General features: G+C 39.7%; 2 protein-coding genes across 6 annotated transcripts in view; both read left to right on the top strand.

Annotated features, from left to right (window-relative positions):
- LOC120558386 (homeobox protein Hox-C10a-like) overlaps window positions 1-16327 on the top strand; it is a 132348-nt gene that overhangs the window by 77061 nt on the left and 38960 nt on the right. For 3 of the 5 annotated variants that reach the window (XM_039799361.1, XM_039799359.1, XM_039799363.1), the window contains exons 1-2: window positions 177-888; window positions 2644-3978. In XM_039799361.1, the coding sequence (XP_039655295.1) occupies window positions 177-888; window positions 2644-2921 (990 nt within the window). In that variant the 3' untranslated portion in view covers window positions 2922-3978. Of the gene's footprint in view, window positions 1-176; window positions 889-2643; window positions 3979-12842; window positions 12952-16327 lie in introns of those variants that run through there. The other 2 variants (XM_039799362.1, XR_005639106.1) reach the window with 2 other exon arrangements.
- On the top strand, window positions 11135-13696 carry hoxc9a (homeobox C9a). Its single transcript, XM_039799370.1, has 2 exons — window positions 11135-11789; window positions 12843-13696. Exons 1-2 carry the CDS (start codon window positions 11246-11248, stop codon window positions 13085-13087), a joined length of 789 nt encoding a protein of 262 aa, XP_039655304.1. The 5' UTR covers window positions 11135-11245; the 3' UTR covers window positions 13088-13696.

Raw genomic sequence — 16327 nt, 5'->3', positions numbered from 1 at the left:
CCGCTATTGGTCTGAAAATCACATGACATGTCTCCCAGCATCCATAACTATGTTACTGATATTTTTGCACCCCCCTCCAAAAGATGTCAGCATCCTACTGTCCTTATTCTCCTGGAGAAATCCCGTAGTTCAGACCAGTGGAACACCAAACGATTACTGTGTTGCCAAATGCAAAAATGTCATGTCCGAATAACATAGCGTCCGGTAACTTCCTGATGGATTCTTTAATGGGAGGATCATCTTCCTTCAGGGGTGAGGGTTATTCCAGCAACCCCGGGATGTACATCCACACAGCTGCAGAGTACGGATATTCGGTGATGAGAAACATTGGTAAGATTGGACCATCTGCCCTCTCCAAAAGAGACGAGGTTCCTCCGGGCAGTCTGCCGCTCAGCGGCTTCCAGGATGCGCCCTACCTGTCAACACAGCTGGCCACATGGACCCCAGGCTCCAAAACCAGTAGGGACGAACAACCTGTTGCCCAGTGTTTACAACCGTGCTCGTTTCCAGGGGGCAACGTCAAAGAGGAGGCGTTTTGTTGCCTCTACCAGGATGACAGCAATAAGGGGAAACAGACAACAGAGTCGGCCACTTACATCCGGCTCGGTGACAATAGCTGCAGGTCTGAGCAAACCGCCTCGTCCAGCGGCTGTTTCCAGGTGTACAACGGAGAGAGGCCCCAGCAGGACGACCAGCAGTTCCCCTCCGGCTTCTCTCTGACCCACTTGGCGACATCTGTTGAATCAGCATCAGAGTCGACAATAAGTTGCAGCAAATCGGCGCAGGACACAGCGAGAGAGGTTTCAAAGACAGATGAGAGTCAGAGCAGGAAGGAAGAGAAGGCCAAGAGTGACAGCTGTTCAGATAACTCGGACGGGGAATTAAAAGGTAGACGACTACTTTACCCCCTCCTCGCTGACACACACACACACACACACACACATATACACACAGGTTATTTACATTCATTTTATCAGTACTGTGTGTGCACACGCTGTGTTGTGTCAAGGCCCAATAATGCAGACTTGTGTTTGATCGCAGTCAGGGCTTTTTTTGGGTTTGGGCATTTGACAGCCTCGCCTAGCAGGGGTTATGGTGCCCGTGGCATTTAACACCTTTCCTTTAATGTGAGAATGTGAGATGGGCAGTTATCATTGAAATAAACACGCTCACACACAACCACACACATATCACTCTCTCATTTCCTCTCTCTCTTACATGGGTCATTTCAATTGTGAGACGTAACCATTTTTAACACAACCATGTTACGCCTCAAAATGCCGCTATTGAGCCAACATAAAATTGTACGGTTTTGCTCCACTGTTGAAAACCTTAGTCATAATGCCCTGGCTTCTTGTAAACCTCAGGGAACATTTCTCACTATTATGTTTCATAAATACATTTACACTTTTCTACGTTGATACAACCATAATTCAAGATAATTCACTCCAGTTTTTATAACATAATTAGGCTATATAATATGAATGTTTTCCTTTATGCTAACACTGGCAGCTTGATAACAATGAACCGAATTTGTCTTTTTCCGTTTGACAAAACCACAAATAATTTTTATTTGTAATAACAGTTTTAACGGATTTTTTATTAAACGGTAACGATGGTTTGATAATATTTAAACACATACAATAATAATACTAATTGTTGTTGTTATAATTATGCCCCTAATATAATAAATTGATGCTAGCTACAACTAATGTTATTGCACATCCCTGTGCCATTTGTCTTTAGCTGTTATTTAAAATTAGATTCAGTTTTATCATGTTATTTATGGATTAAGTCTCATAGACGATCAACAAGGTCTTTTTATTTTATTTTAATTTAATTAGAGGATGTAGCCAGGCAATACGACCGTATTGTGTGTGTGTGTGTGTGTGTGTGTGTGTGTGTGTGTGTGTGTGTGTGTGTCCTACTGAATTAAATGTTTTAGTAATGATTAAATGTGGGTCACACACTGAGTGTTCACATTAGGGTAATTATTACTGTAATGTGTGTGTGTGTGTGTGTGTGTGTGTGTGTGTGTGTGTGTGTGTGTGTGTGTGTGTGTGTGTGTGTGTGTGTTATCCCCTAGAGTCTGCAACCTAATCAAGAAATTAACTGAATGAACTGCAGCAATGTGATTTTCCCTGCTATCACCAGCATGCCTTGTTTCTTTGTCTTTTCTAAATCTGGTATTATGCTACAGAGACTTCCTTTTGTTTGGGATGAACCTACAAAAAAAATCATTTGGCTCCTGCTTGCAAAGGTAATAATATTTTATGAGAGTCTAAGGTCCAACACAGACAAAAGAAGTGCTTACTCGCCCTAGTTTGATTTGATCTAATTATAGCTGTACATCACACAAAAGCAATTTGCAAGCAGTAGGAGTTGTAGCGAAAGGTGGGATGTTCAGCGTTGTTCATTTGTTCAAGTGAGAGTCACGAAGAGTCAACACTCAGGTAAATTTGTTCTTCTCAACTACTCATTTTGATCCAGATGAACGCTATTGAATGTACATGTGAGATATGGGCGTGTACATGTAGCAGCCTATGTATTAATTGATGTTATAAAGCTGTATGTGATCTCTGCACAAAATGACTCCGTATTTGGCCTCAGTTGCTCATGATTGTCTTTCTCTTGCTCCGGTAGATGATTTATTCGCGGAAAAGACAACGGGAAGCTGGTTAAAAGCCAAAAGTGGAAGGAAGAAGCGGTGTCCCTACACAAAGCACCAGACGCTGGAGCTGGAGAAGGAGTTCTTGTTCAACATGTATCTGTCTCGGGAGCGCCGCCTGGAGATCAGTCGAAGTATCAACCTGACCGACAGACAGGTCAAGATCTGGTTCCAAAACAGACGCATGAAGCTCAAGAAGCTCAACAGGGAGAGCCAAGAAAGGGAGCACAGTGCAGTTTATAACTATTCCTGAAGAGATTTCTACCTACACATGCATTCACAAACACACACACATACACACCCATACACATACACATACACACACACCCTACAGCTCTGCATAGACATTACAGATACAGACAGACATGCATGTGTCATCTTATAATGCATTCAATAATCATTCATCAAATTTCTCTTAATGTGCACACCAGACACTCACATACACATGGCGTGCCTTCCTTCCTATATGAACTATGAAACGCTGCGACCCGCAGACTAGACAATAGAGTTCCAGGTGAACCCTTGCAGCAGCATTGGGACAGTGAGGTGCTTTTACCTTGCAATGATAATTATAATATAACATGAAGCAAACGAGGAAGCAATCTCAAGCAGTCTATAAATAACTCGTGGCATGTAAGCAGTTTCACTTTGCTGTGCTACAGCCTAATGTATGTTTTGCCACTTGTGCTGCTTCTTCGTTGGTGTCTGTTGCTGTGGCATATTCTTCGTGCAGTGTAATGTGCATGCACCAGACGATATTAAGCTATGTCATGGCAAACGATTCCAAAACAATAAAAGGAGGGGGAAATGGAAAGGTATTACCAACTTTGTCCTTCCCCTGGCATAGTGGTACAAATGAGAGGGAGGGAGAGACACTGCGGATGAGAGAAGAGGTTCATGGCAGTTTTAATAGAAGTGAGAGACCATAACGTTGATTTAAATATTATCCAGGTGACCACAGTAAGTCAAGGTCATAAAATTCTAATGTCAGGTTCGCCCTGGAAAGCGTTGGGGGTGGATTTTATGATCTGCAAATATAATGTGCTGCAGCAGTAAAGATGCGTTTAAAGGTGTGTGTGGAGGAGGGCTAATCCACACAGCAAAGACTGCAATGTGCAGGATCCAGCCGAGTCGCTGGGCTGGAAGGAGCAGCCGCCTCCACCCGGGATAATGGAGCAGGAGATAAGAAAGATGGTGGATAAAGGGACAGCAACCGCGACGGCTGCAGGAACAATAATAACAACAGGCATCACGGCAAACACGTGGATAACTAAACGCACCGGGAAGACTTCTGCAGGAGGCAACAGAAGGTAGGACTCAATTTTGTTTACGTAATGTCTTTATTTCCTGTTTTGCAAAGTATGCCACATCTGTCAGGGGAGCCTTTGCTTGACAGCTCGTGTGGCACGCATGGTGCACGCCTGCACACGTCGATAGTTTATAAGTTGTTGATCATTCAGCGTGCTGCTGGTTTCTGTTTTTTTTTTTTTTTACTGCAATCAGAATGCTGGATGCTGAATATTTGGCATTATGTTTGTGGATACTTGCTGTGACTGATTTTCTTCTGAAGTTTTGCTTATTTTGAACAGTTGAATAAATGGTTGTGCTGCGCTGCTAAATTCTATTAATGGAATTAGAACAATAGCATATTAATATGAGCAAACAAGTAAAGCCATGCCGAGCTAAAAGTTGTCTACAGGCAGTGATTAGAAAGTAGTTTCATTTCAGCCGTAGACCATGTTGTGTTTTATTGTGTTGGTACTCGCCTTTTCTCTTTGTGCTGAATGGTGTTAATCCTCTCTTGGCTTTTGCCTGCATTGTCCTTTCCATGGATTTTAACCCTTTTGCACGAAGCTGAAGCGTGGTTTAGGTAGTTTCATGTTGTTGGGGTTGGCTTCCTGGCTCGGCAACAAGAAACTGCCTTGATTACGTCAGTTCGTCTTCATCAAGGGCACAATTTCCGCTGAATTACCCCCTATACTAGCCACCCAGGTCCCCGCAAATGGCATTGTAAATGAACTGAGCTGCAATACCTTGGACAGAGACGTTTTCTTTCTTAGCTGTTATTTTGTGGTGGGCTGTAAAACCTTCTGAGGCTCTCAGAAGGAGAATAGGTTGTAAACAACATGGGTAAAGTTTTAGACTGCGTTGTATTGCATCTGTCATCACTGGCTGTCTGCTTAGGTTTAGTGGTTTCAGCTGCTTTATGGTGATTTGAATAGATAGATGGATGGATAGATAACAGTAGATAGATTTAAGTCACACATTTGACTCATTAATTTATCTGTCAAATGAATCTGGGTCTATAACAGGAAATGGATGCGAATTGATATTTCCATGATATTATGTGAGCATAAGTCTTGTTCTTGTAAAAGCTAATACACGGCTGCTTGAAATGTAGGCTATTATTCCAAAATGCCGTGCAACCCCAATTTCCAATTTGCTGCAAAGTTTTATACTGAGAAATGGCCTAATAGTAAAATATATGTGATACTATGATCTAATTCTTAATTTGAAATTTTTTCCACAAACTTCAACACACATTATGACTTACACAAAATGACAACAATCATCCCATTAGAAGTCACATTTTGCTAATTGAGGCCTATTTTAATTTTTCAGTGAAATGCCATTATTCTTCTTTCTTTCTTTTATACATTAAATAGCTTAACTCGTTCATATCATGTTTTATTTGTTCTTAATCTTGTTTCATTGCATAGTTTGGAGTTAAACTTTTTTTCCCCGGCCCGTTAACGAGCTGATGGGACTAGCGAATCTTAATTGTATTATATTGCCCTAACTATTAATTAAGACCTACATTTTGAAGACTTAGTCCGAGTTTATAGTAGTTATATATATATATATATAGTTTATATTATATATTTCCAATTTACTTTGATTACAATAGCCTCACTATTAAATTATATTTTATTTCAGCAACACTGAATTATTTGACTTAATGCTGGCACATAGGCTTATTTGTTTATATCGGAAACTATAGTCAGTGAGCCACTAACCACATATGGGCCTAACTTTATTTAAGTCTCGCCTAATCCATTTTATTATTAACATTATGGATGTGTTTAGCAGAGGTGAAATTAATATAGGCTATTAAGGAAAATGAAAGTCTTGAGGAAAGTGATGAGTTTATCTAAAAGAAAGACAATAACTTATTTACGTAACTGTTTTGGCGCAGTCAGCATCTTTTCCTCAAGACAGTCCAGTGTTGATCCTGGTCACTGTTTCCCCTTGTTTTCTCAGCCCCCCCTCCCTTTGGCGGTAGTGCAACTGGAAGAGACAGTCTGGAATCCAAAGTCACTTTCATTCAGCTCAGTGAATGAGTGTCTCCCTTGGAATGTATCACTGACAAAGACTTTACAGCGCTGGAAACAGCCCCGAGAGCTGCACAGATTCACCCTAAAACCATATACACATAAAGCAATTTATTTCACTTTGTAGTGGCGCACAGGAACTGAAGGCTTTAGTCAGCCACTTCCTTGGGACAGCTCAAGATGTGTTACTGCCACTGGCATGATCAGACATGAATCAACTATGCTAACGGATTTCTTTTTCATTTTTTCTGACATGCATTATAGCTTTTTCTTTGAGATATAGGGGAAAATAAGCTCCTCGTGCTTTAATTATACCTAAAGTTTTTTTTTTTGTTTTTTTTTTAAGATAAAGTTGGTAGACGATTAGATTCAGAAGACGAGGACCGTTAACTTTATTTCACTGGAAATGTTTCGATTTGTTTTATTATATTGAATATTGTTGGAGAAGTAAAACTCAATATGTAGCTTTAAAAAATTGAATGTTACGCTAATTAATAATCGGGAATATTTTTATCTGCATTGAGTGGTTTGAAACTGGCAATCAACTATGTATACGCAGAAACAACATGGCTGCAAAAGTACCACAAATAGTGTCTTTTGTATTCAAGAGATGATGATCAATATCCCTTATGAATTACCTCGCCTTTTCTAACTAAGAAAGGAGGACGGGAATGCAACATGTTTGCTATCACAGCGGCAGACCTAGTCTATATATATATATATATATATATATATATATATATATATTGCAATAGCAATAACTCTCAGTTAATCTTATGCTGAACAATGGATGGATTTGATCAAGTGTTTTGATTTAAAAATGCTTTTGGGACAGTCTGAAAGGATAATTTACCATTAAGAGGCGTGTTTGGATGAAACTGTAATATGCAGGGGCATATGTGCGGTCTACGTTCTGTCAGCACATAGATGTTATAAATAACTTTTCCTATCCACTTTGAATTTTCCATATGCAGAGTTTAAGCGCGTGTAATACGGTCCAAATGTGGCCTATATAGGCCAGTATTTACAACTTAGTTGGTTTAACTGCGCAGTGCGTGTGTTTTTGAGAGAATGGCCTGTTGGAGGTTCATGGGCAAATGTATTTTTCTTATATTTTGACTATTTCTTGGAGGAAATTAAGCTACATTTAATATCTTCAATATTGACAGAATGGATAATGTGCCTTTGCCCTGCCATCACACAGAAGCCAGCAAATGTGACTGCAAGAAAGTCATGTTGCAACCCAGAGCGTTCGTTTGGTATTCATTCATTCAGCAATGAAACAAACTGGTTGTGCTGATGGAAGTGAAAACAAAGTTCAGACTCCCTTGACAATGAAGACGAATCATCTTTGCATGCTCATTAATAATCAGTCTTTCGAATTCTGTGCTTCTATCTGCTTTATGATTATAATAATACAAACAAATAGTAATCTGCAGCCAGTCATAATCTACCATTCACACATTTAAACTGTTAAATCTGAAGATTGTTGTTTAACCATACGGACAGATTCATGACCTTAATCGAAGCTGCCCTGTTCAATAGTTATCGTTCTTAGCATTTTTATCCGAAAACTACATTTAGGCGAAGCAAACACTTTAACCAAAGTGAGCTGTAGCTATTGTAAAGGCGCAGGTCATTTAAAACTTGTCTTTGCCAGTATTATGAAGCATCACCGCACTGCGGCGGCGCCAATAGGCTGCACCCAGATTGTGTCTCACTGTAATTTTTTTGTCCGTTCGCTTATTATCTAAAACAGAAACAACATTATCCACCTCAGTTAGGCTGTGACCATGCTAACAGTAGTCCTATAGGCCTTTATAATCCTTATTTGGTCATTATTTTGAATAGAAAACTGAATCGTGTAACGTGTAGAAATGTCAGAGCCAGACTGTGGCGGAATAATACATCCGTTTGAAGCATTGTTTTCATTCATTTATTTAGTTGTTATAAACGTAGGCCTTTATGAATTACTTTGCATTTGAGAGGTATAGGACAAATGACCCTGAAGATGAAAACACAAAGTAAGCTCCATGATCAGAGTCTAAGGCTAGATGGTGTGTGTTGTACAGACTGTAAAGCTTTCAGAGGCAAAGTTGTGATGTTAGACTAAATGAATAAAATGGACCTCACTTGACTATAGACGAACATAGAGCCCATCTAAAACCAAACCAACAGTTTCGTACCATTTGTCTCCTTCCAAACGTGTACTGTTCCTTTATTTATCCATTTCTAGTATCCACTATTGGTGGTACTGGATCATGTTCAAAATCAAGTGACAAACCATTAGCTTATTTTTTGTTTACAAAATAGCAAATAGCAGACCGTGTTTCTACACATGTTAAAAAATGACATATTTAGCGATGCAACAAAGAGGCATTTCTTCGGCAGTATAATCTTAAATGGTATATTGTGTTCAGGAGTGCCAGAAACAACAACAAAGGAATATTGAGTGATGTAATCGTTTTTATTATTATAACCCAACAAACATGATAAACGACTGGAATAGATATGCTGCATTGTAAAAAAGAAAGAAAATTCTCAGTTCTCCTTAATGGACACACACACACACACACACACACACACACACACACACACACACACACACACACACACACACACACACACACACACACACACACTCAAAACAGGCGCACACCCAATATATTTTAATACTTGAGTTTCTTAACCTTCTTACATTTAGAGAATGTGTGACATGCACCTACAACACCAAAACAAATTCCTTGTATGTGTAAAAAACGTACTTGGCTTTTTCGGATTCTGATTTTGACTCACTCACTCACACGCACGCACAGACACACACACACACACACACACACACACACACACACACACACACACACACACACACACACACACACACACACACAAAACAGGCGCACACCCCAAACAATACAAAGGATTATTCACAGGATTACTCTAGACATAGATACGAGCTATATAATGTATTTATATGACCATATGTTATGGTAATAAATGGCCAATTAATACTTGTTTTATTCTGCTTTAATGGAAGCAGCAGAATAAACGGACTTAGACCTTAAACCTGCAGAAAACACTTTAAAACGATGTAATTTAAGATATGGGACATTTGTTAAACGGCTGTATTTCTGCAGACATGTGGGGAAATGTTTGACTCTCCGCAGACTTGCGCATTCATCAGCACTCACCAGGACACCATTTGGCGTAATCCGGGTTAAGGTCTGGCGTCTGGCCTTTTAAATTTCATGGTTGAATCTGAACTCAGCAGCATGACAAACATCACACTTCCTAATGCGGATACTTATTACATTTTGTTTTACGTCATGACGTCCAAATAACATATCAGTTGTTTTCCAAGTGTATGGAATTAATTTAAACTAAAGTAAAATTTAGTCTAGACTAATTAGTGACGTCATGTGATCCTTGTAGCTTGGCGATGACAAAGGCTAGATTTGTTTTCTAGAGATTTTCCCTACCGCGCGTTAGTATCACTCATAAACTGGGATTTATTTTAAAATTAGTCTTTTGGGCTCTCTGTTTAAACTGTCAGTTCGTATTTATGGAACACAGTGCAGCCATGCATTTCGAGTTAATTCCAGCATAGTGAAGTGTTATTTGTTCGGCTGGACTATAATTTCACTCTTGCAGGTCTACACACCCTTATATTTAGCTCCCTCGTCTTAAAGTTGTCAATAATTCAATTGAATTAGTTTTTTTCTTCAAACTACTGGGCCACAGTAAAAGAAAAAATATATATTTAAAACAGCAATTACGCACATAATCATAAAACACAAAATAAATTGCCTACACAGATAAAACATACATGCATACAGGTAAGATTAAAACTAATCAGAATGACACTCCTCGGCATCACCGTTTCTCAAACATGTACAAATACACACTCCTCCATCAAAGTCACCACATCACAGGAATATAACGTGTGCAGCTTTTAGGATTTTATAAAGCTATGTTGTTGTCGACCGCATCCAGTCTACACATGCGCATTAAACTTTCAGTATTTATGTCACAATTAGTCTAATTAGTGTTCCCTGGGACACTGGTGTCTTCTTCGGTTAGTCTCGTTCCATCGTATATTAGTATTGTATTATTGGCTGTGTCGCTGCAACCCTGCAGATGAGTTCAGGGCTGTTTCACAGTCTACTAACTGACAAGCTACTCTAGTATATCTCAGGACAAAACGGTAAACTCTTGTCATTAGATACAAGAGTAACATTATCCCTGTTATAAAAGCTTTCATAGTTAGACCTTTAACGAACCTTTTTACCTCCTCTGCTCTCTGCAGTCTTCTGTTTCCTGTCTCCGGCCTTTCTGTTTGATAGGAATTGTTTCGCGTGCATAAAGTGGTGGTGGTTTTATGTTGAGCGAGGAACTCGGATGTAGTCTTATTAACGACACGTTTATGAACAATCAAATGGTCCTCGTTAAAATTTATTGATGGGCATAAAAACATAGACGGTCACTAGCCGAATATAACCCGCTGCAGTGGGCTGCTTGTCAAGAATCTGAATCCCCTCCTCTCCTATCTCCGCAGATCCGAAATGTTTGGTCGGTTGCGCCCGTTAAAACGGTGCAAACTTAATTGTTGGTGTATCCTGCATCCCGTATTTTCATTCCCTCTCTCGTCTGTCTAGTCCTGTAGCTACTGTGGAGGCGAAATAAACAGCATAACACAGGAAGTTATAAACCCTTCACCTTATCAAATGTGCTGCTGCTTTGATAAAGATAAAAGGCCTCAACGATACAATAAACACTTTAATGCTGTAATACTATCCATTGCAATAACACGGGGCTACGATAGATTTTGCCAGACAGAGATTGATTACACCATCAAATAGTGCCTTGCTCGGTTTTAGACGTAACACTGCGCAGGTCTGTACTGCGACTAGAGAAAGATCCACTAGTAGCACTACCAAGACACGTTTTCTTTATTAAAGAATCATGGTTGTTAAAGTTACCTCTAATACGTCCCAGAGAAAGAGCAAAAGAGCACATTCTTTAATCCGATTATGTGCACTGGTATCCCAGGATAAGTGGCGCATTGATCCACTGTACAATTTTTGCGGGGGTAAATATAATCACGTGTCGGTGAGCCAGCCAATAGCAGCCAGGGAAGCGCTGAGAAATAATTACCTGCCTTGATTGTTCTATGGCTAGATAAAAAAGTACACATACACTCCATATAATAATCGGATGCATGTAAAAGAGTCGGGGAAGCTTCGACATGTCGACCACGGGTCCCATAAGTAATTATTATGTGGACTCCTTGATCAACCATGAAAACGAGGATGTCCTTGCTGCAGCTCGGTTTTCGGCTCCCGGTTCGCACCCAGCCGGCCCTCGCCCAACGTCTCTAGTACCGGAGTGTGCTGACTTTCCTTCCTGCAGCTTCGCACCCAAGGCACCCGTCTTCTCCACCTCCTGGACCCCTGTACACTCCCAGTCATCAGTGGTTTACCATCCATACAGTCATCAACCTCATTTAGGCACAGACTCGAGGTATATGCGGTCATGGTTGGAGCCGATATCAGGCGCCGTGCCTTTCCATGGCTATCCGGGGAACAGCAGGCACTATGGGCTGAAGCCCGACGCCTTTCAGGAGCACAGAGCCGCCGAGTGTCTCGGCTCCAGCGGACGGACCTACACGGATTATCTGTACTGCTCGTCCACTGACATGCGAGAGAAGACGCAGCAAAATATCCCCTCTCCCGAGTCGGAAATCCTGACTTCAGGGAAACATAAAGACGAGAAGCCGGAGCTAGATCCGAGTAAGTTCAAGCTCCTACAGTCTTTTACAACCGGGTGGGAGTTTTGGTTTGGGATTGTGTAAAGCTGCTTTTGCTTAGAAGCATTTTAACGTCCCGCATAACGTGAAATTATAAACTGTTTCATCCTCCCTTTTCAGCTGAGCAGAATCGCCTTTGCTAGGGGGGAAAGCTTTAGGAACTATAAAAGACAAACGCTACTAGGCTAATATTGGGGCTATAAAACCAGACGGGGTTGTAAACATGGACTCAAACCTACAGGAAGACGTTGAATTTGGAAGGCTGTTGCGTAATGGTAAAACATGCAAGGTGCTCTTTTTAAGAGAACAACCTAAACCGACATGTGATATAATATTCATCAGTTAATGCTTTATAAAAATGCTTTATTATGCCTTTTTACGACCATATGTTGACCCAGTGCCATTACGCACGGCACATGCAGCCCTATAAGCCGACTTCCAGTCCTGTTTTTTTTTCTTCATGTAGGCCCGTCAGTTTTGGGCTCTATTTGATGGGAAAATAGGCGTACATTATTTACCAACATAATCAAAAGAATATTATATATTGCATATAAAATGTGCTCTCCTCTCTGTGTCCAAAACAAATTCACATGACTCTTCCAGCCAACTTGAGGAATGTAGGGAGATACTGGAGGACTTTCACCACGGACCTGTAAAGGCTTGAACCACGGGCCATTTTATGGGCCAATAAAGTGAATAAGCGCATTGAGTATTTTACGACGGTGTTACTCACAAGTCAAGGGGACAAGGAAGCAAATGAGTGTAGGGTTGGATAGTCTGAGGCTGAGAATCTTCCCTCAACATTTTAACTATCAGCTTAGCTTTATTGGTAAATATCAAACTTGTGTATGTCTTGTCACTGTTTTCAATTGTAGCACCTTGTGATGAGCCCACGGAATTTCTGTAAATCCAAAGGCAAATTTTCTAAAAGCTAATGTGGTGGTCATTTGTCATTGTTTCACTTTTTAAAATGCCTCACAGTGTTGCCCCTATTTTCTGTCATTATTATTATTATTATTATGATTTTTACTTGCAGATAACCCTGTGGCAAATTGGATACACGCCCGCTCCACGAGGAAGAAGCGATGTCCATACACAAAGTACCAGACTCTCGAACTGGAGAAGGAGTTTTTGTTCAATATGTACCTTACTAGAGACCGCCGATTCGAGGTCGCGAGGGTCCTGAATCTGACCGAGAGACAGGTCAAAATCTGGTTTCAGAACCGGCGAATGAAGATGAAGAAAATGAACAAAGAAAAGACCGACAGCAAAGAACAATAATGTGTGGACTGCAGTCACAAAACAACCATAGTAACCACTAGTCACATGGACAGCACAGATGTACCAAAACACACGATGATCCCTATCTCTCCTCCTCTTCGTATTTATCACTATGTTGGATTTTCTATTAACCTTAACTTCGAGACAGTTTGATTCTGATTATGTTATTTTCCAGTGCACACGTGTGTGTCCACCTATATATATATAAAAAAAAGAAAAATATACTTCTAAGGGAGATAATTACGTTCTGCCTTCACTTCGAAATACCTTTACGTTTTTTTGTAAGAGAAATTATACATGTGCAGTTTTGGACATGTTAAAACTGTCTGAAGAAAGAGAATACTTGAATTCTTTTGAATTTCACAAACCCATAATTTATGATGTGAATGTTTTCTTTCATGTTTCTTCCTTTGTACGTTGTTGTGCAGGTGCAGTATTTTGTACAGAAATGGAACATCTGCCATCGGACTTGTCTGTCTTGTATTTTTGTGATAGTTGTTGCTGTATTTGTGCATCTTTTTTGATTGTAGCCTACGAGTTTAACGATAGAGTGTAGATACAGACTTCTGCAAATATAAACATTATCACTAAGTGCTTGTATGCTGTGTTCATTGTGACTCACGAGGGTATCATATTTGCGACCAAACACATTTAGTAATTAGTACGTGGCGGCAGAGAGGGCCTAACAAACAGGATCTCATTAAATAGCAGCTTAACTATTTGCTTGATTTAAAAAAATCAAATAAAAAATCCCGCAGATAAATTGAGTTACCAAATCACTACTGGGTAAGCTACATGTTGCAAACAGATGGATGTTTGCTAAATAATTATGCCTCCACAATTCTTCGTCTTATGTTTTTCCCGATGAGCATTCCCCAAGCAAGCAAAGGCCTATATGAGCTCTGCCACCGCAAATAATGGCGAGGTCGAAAACGTAACATTGTCAGAGCAGTTAAGGCTTTAGCAAGACGACATTGTTTTTATTTAGCTTTGCATTGCTTCAAATTGGGGTCTTAATTAGAATTATTTATGCCTCAGCCACGTATTTACAGGTGTGCATATATTTAAGGATAAGTGCACACACGCCAAATAAACACAAATAGCCCTGTTTGGTCTTTTGAGGAGAAGAAAAGTACATTTCTCCAACAACAATAAGCACCGGTTTTACTGAAAAATAATTAATTTTGCTGTTTACGATGTTACTAACATTGGTGATATGTAGCTGTAGGCTATTGTTCATTTAAATTGAATAAAAAACTTATAGGGGCAAAAGATATATGTGATACATGCGCGATATTTGTTTTATTGCTCTATGCCCCGCTATGTGATGTGTTGAAAGTAGCCGGAACTATTTGTGCAGTTGTCGCACTTCCAAGAACGTATTCGTGTATCAATTTTAACAACTGCTATTAAGTATTTTTCTAAATGAATTATCTTTATAAATAATCGTATTGCTGAATTGAATACATTCGCCAGGCCCACATGCGATCAGAAAATCAGAGACTAAATTTGAACATTTGAGTGTAAACGTGAGAGACAATTTCCCAAGTCTCGCATTTGTTTCCTGGGATAGGCCTAAATTGCCTTTTTGTGGTGGCAAACAATACGGACAGGATGCTGTAATTTCAAAGCCTAATCCAGTGCATTTCCGCTCAGCTCGGACAAAACTGCCAGTTTTACAGCCCCTGTTGGAGCTCGGCTGTTTGTCTCAAATGCAGACGAACAAAGCAAACTCGACTAACTGGCTAGACGTCTGGGCTAAATTACTTTATGGTTTTAATGGACGGTGGTGGTGGACTCCTTCAAAGGAGAGTCATGCGCACGCATGCATGCAAGACTTTTGCCTTGTGAGCCAGCCGCAACCCCCTGCACTTCATCACATGAGTGGGCTATTAGCCTACAATTAGATGGGAAAACGTCAATAGTTATTGTGCACAAATATGAGTTCTGCAGAGCACTGTTATCTCTTATATGAGAGCAGGTAGCGGCCATGGCAGGGAAAGGATACAGCCCAACAACTACTTCAAGCCTGCTGTAAAACAGAGGAGACTGGCGGCATGTAGTTACAGATCTGGAAGTAAATGGCTTCTTTAACGCTGCTTTATTTTCAGGAAAAGTACGTGATACGTATAACGTTTGGACAAATGGGGAGACCCTTTCTGTCCACATCACAAATGTTTCTGATTGGTGGATTCATTCAGGTTTAGGCACACATCTGTACACTAGATGACGCTGTTGGTCCATGTTTTGAGCAGGGTCTGTGCGTTGAAGGGCTTCTTTACAGCTCTGTGGCTTGGCTGAATAATGAAGAGTAACCTATCGATGACAAAATGACAGATATGCTCATCCACCGCATTTTGTGTAATAGGCCACAGAGCAGCACTCCAGAATGCAGCGAGCTGGTTGTTGTGTTGGACCCAGTAGTGTGTGTGTGTGCATAAACAGGACTTTTATTTTATTTTGTTTTATTTTATGTATTTTATTTCTGTCTCGTGAGTTACATTTTTATTTTACTTTTTGTCACTTTTTCGGTTTAAACACTTCACGGTCACAAAATGTAGAAGTTAATTGGGATGTTGTGGTATATATTTTTATTTATTATTGTGTACCCAATAAAAATAGGATTATTTTGCTCAGACAGTATTTTAATTTTGACAAAGGGCAAAAATATCTGCATTTTGGATAGGAAAATACGGTATTGCGTTTAGATTCTTAGTTTTTTTGCATTTGTTTTTCTCATATTTCATGGTGTAAATTAAAAAAGAATAACTCCATTAAAATACTTAAGAAGAAAAACACATAATTAACATAACATAATAAATGAACAGCCAGAAACAATTAAACAATTAAAAAATATAAATACTTTAATAACAATTTGCATTAGTAACATCAATACAACTGACAGCAGAAACAACAGCAACAACAAAATTATATAGGTTATACTAGTCGCACCATACAACATAAAAATAATAATAAATAATAATAGTAGGCCATAGCCTAATAATAGTAATGTTGATAATAAAAATAATTTCAGTGTAACTGCACAGTTTGTTAAAAAAGACAGCTACTGCTCATTTACATCGTGTCGGTTGTGACGTCTGTACCAGCAGCTCAAAGTCCCCAAGAAGTGTGCAACAATGATTGGCAATCTGCATATTTATAGTGTGTGAAAGGTCTATAAATTCGCCCAGTGCGCCTTACATATTTTACGATTATGTGTATAAAACGTCAGTAACCGCA

Source organism: Perca fluviatilis, chromosome 5 (assembly GCF_010015445.1).
Source record: "Perca fluviatilis chromosome 5, GENO_Pfluv_1.0, whole genome shotgun sequence".
Lineage (NCBI taxonomy): Eukaryota > Metazoa > Chordata > Actinopteri > Perciformes > Percidae > Perca > Perca fluviatilis.
Note: the sequence above shows the minus strand (reverse complement) of the source record. Positions and strands in the feature narration are given on the sequence as shown.

Bases quoted from the DNA above. Each gene is read 5' to 3' on its own strand.
- hoxc9a (XM_039799370.1), top strand. From the start codon at position 11,246: ATGTCGACCACGGGTCCCATAAGTAATTATTATGTGGACTCCTTGATC. The intron at 11,790-12,842 runs GTAAGTTCAAGC...TTTTACTTGCAG, and splicing joins GAAGCCGGAGCTAGATCCGA to ATAACCCTGTGGCAAATTGG.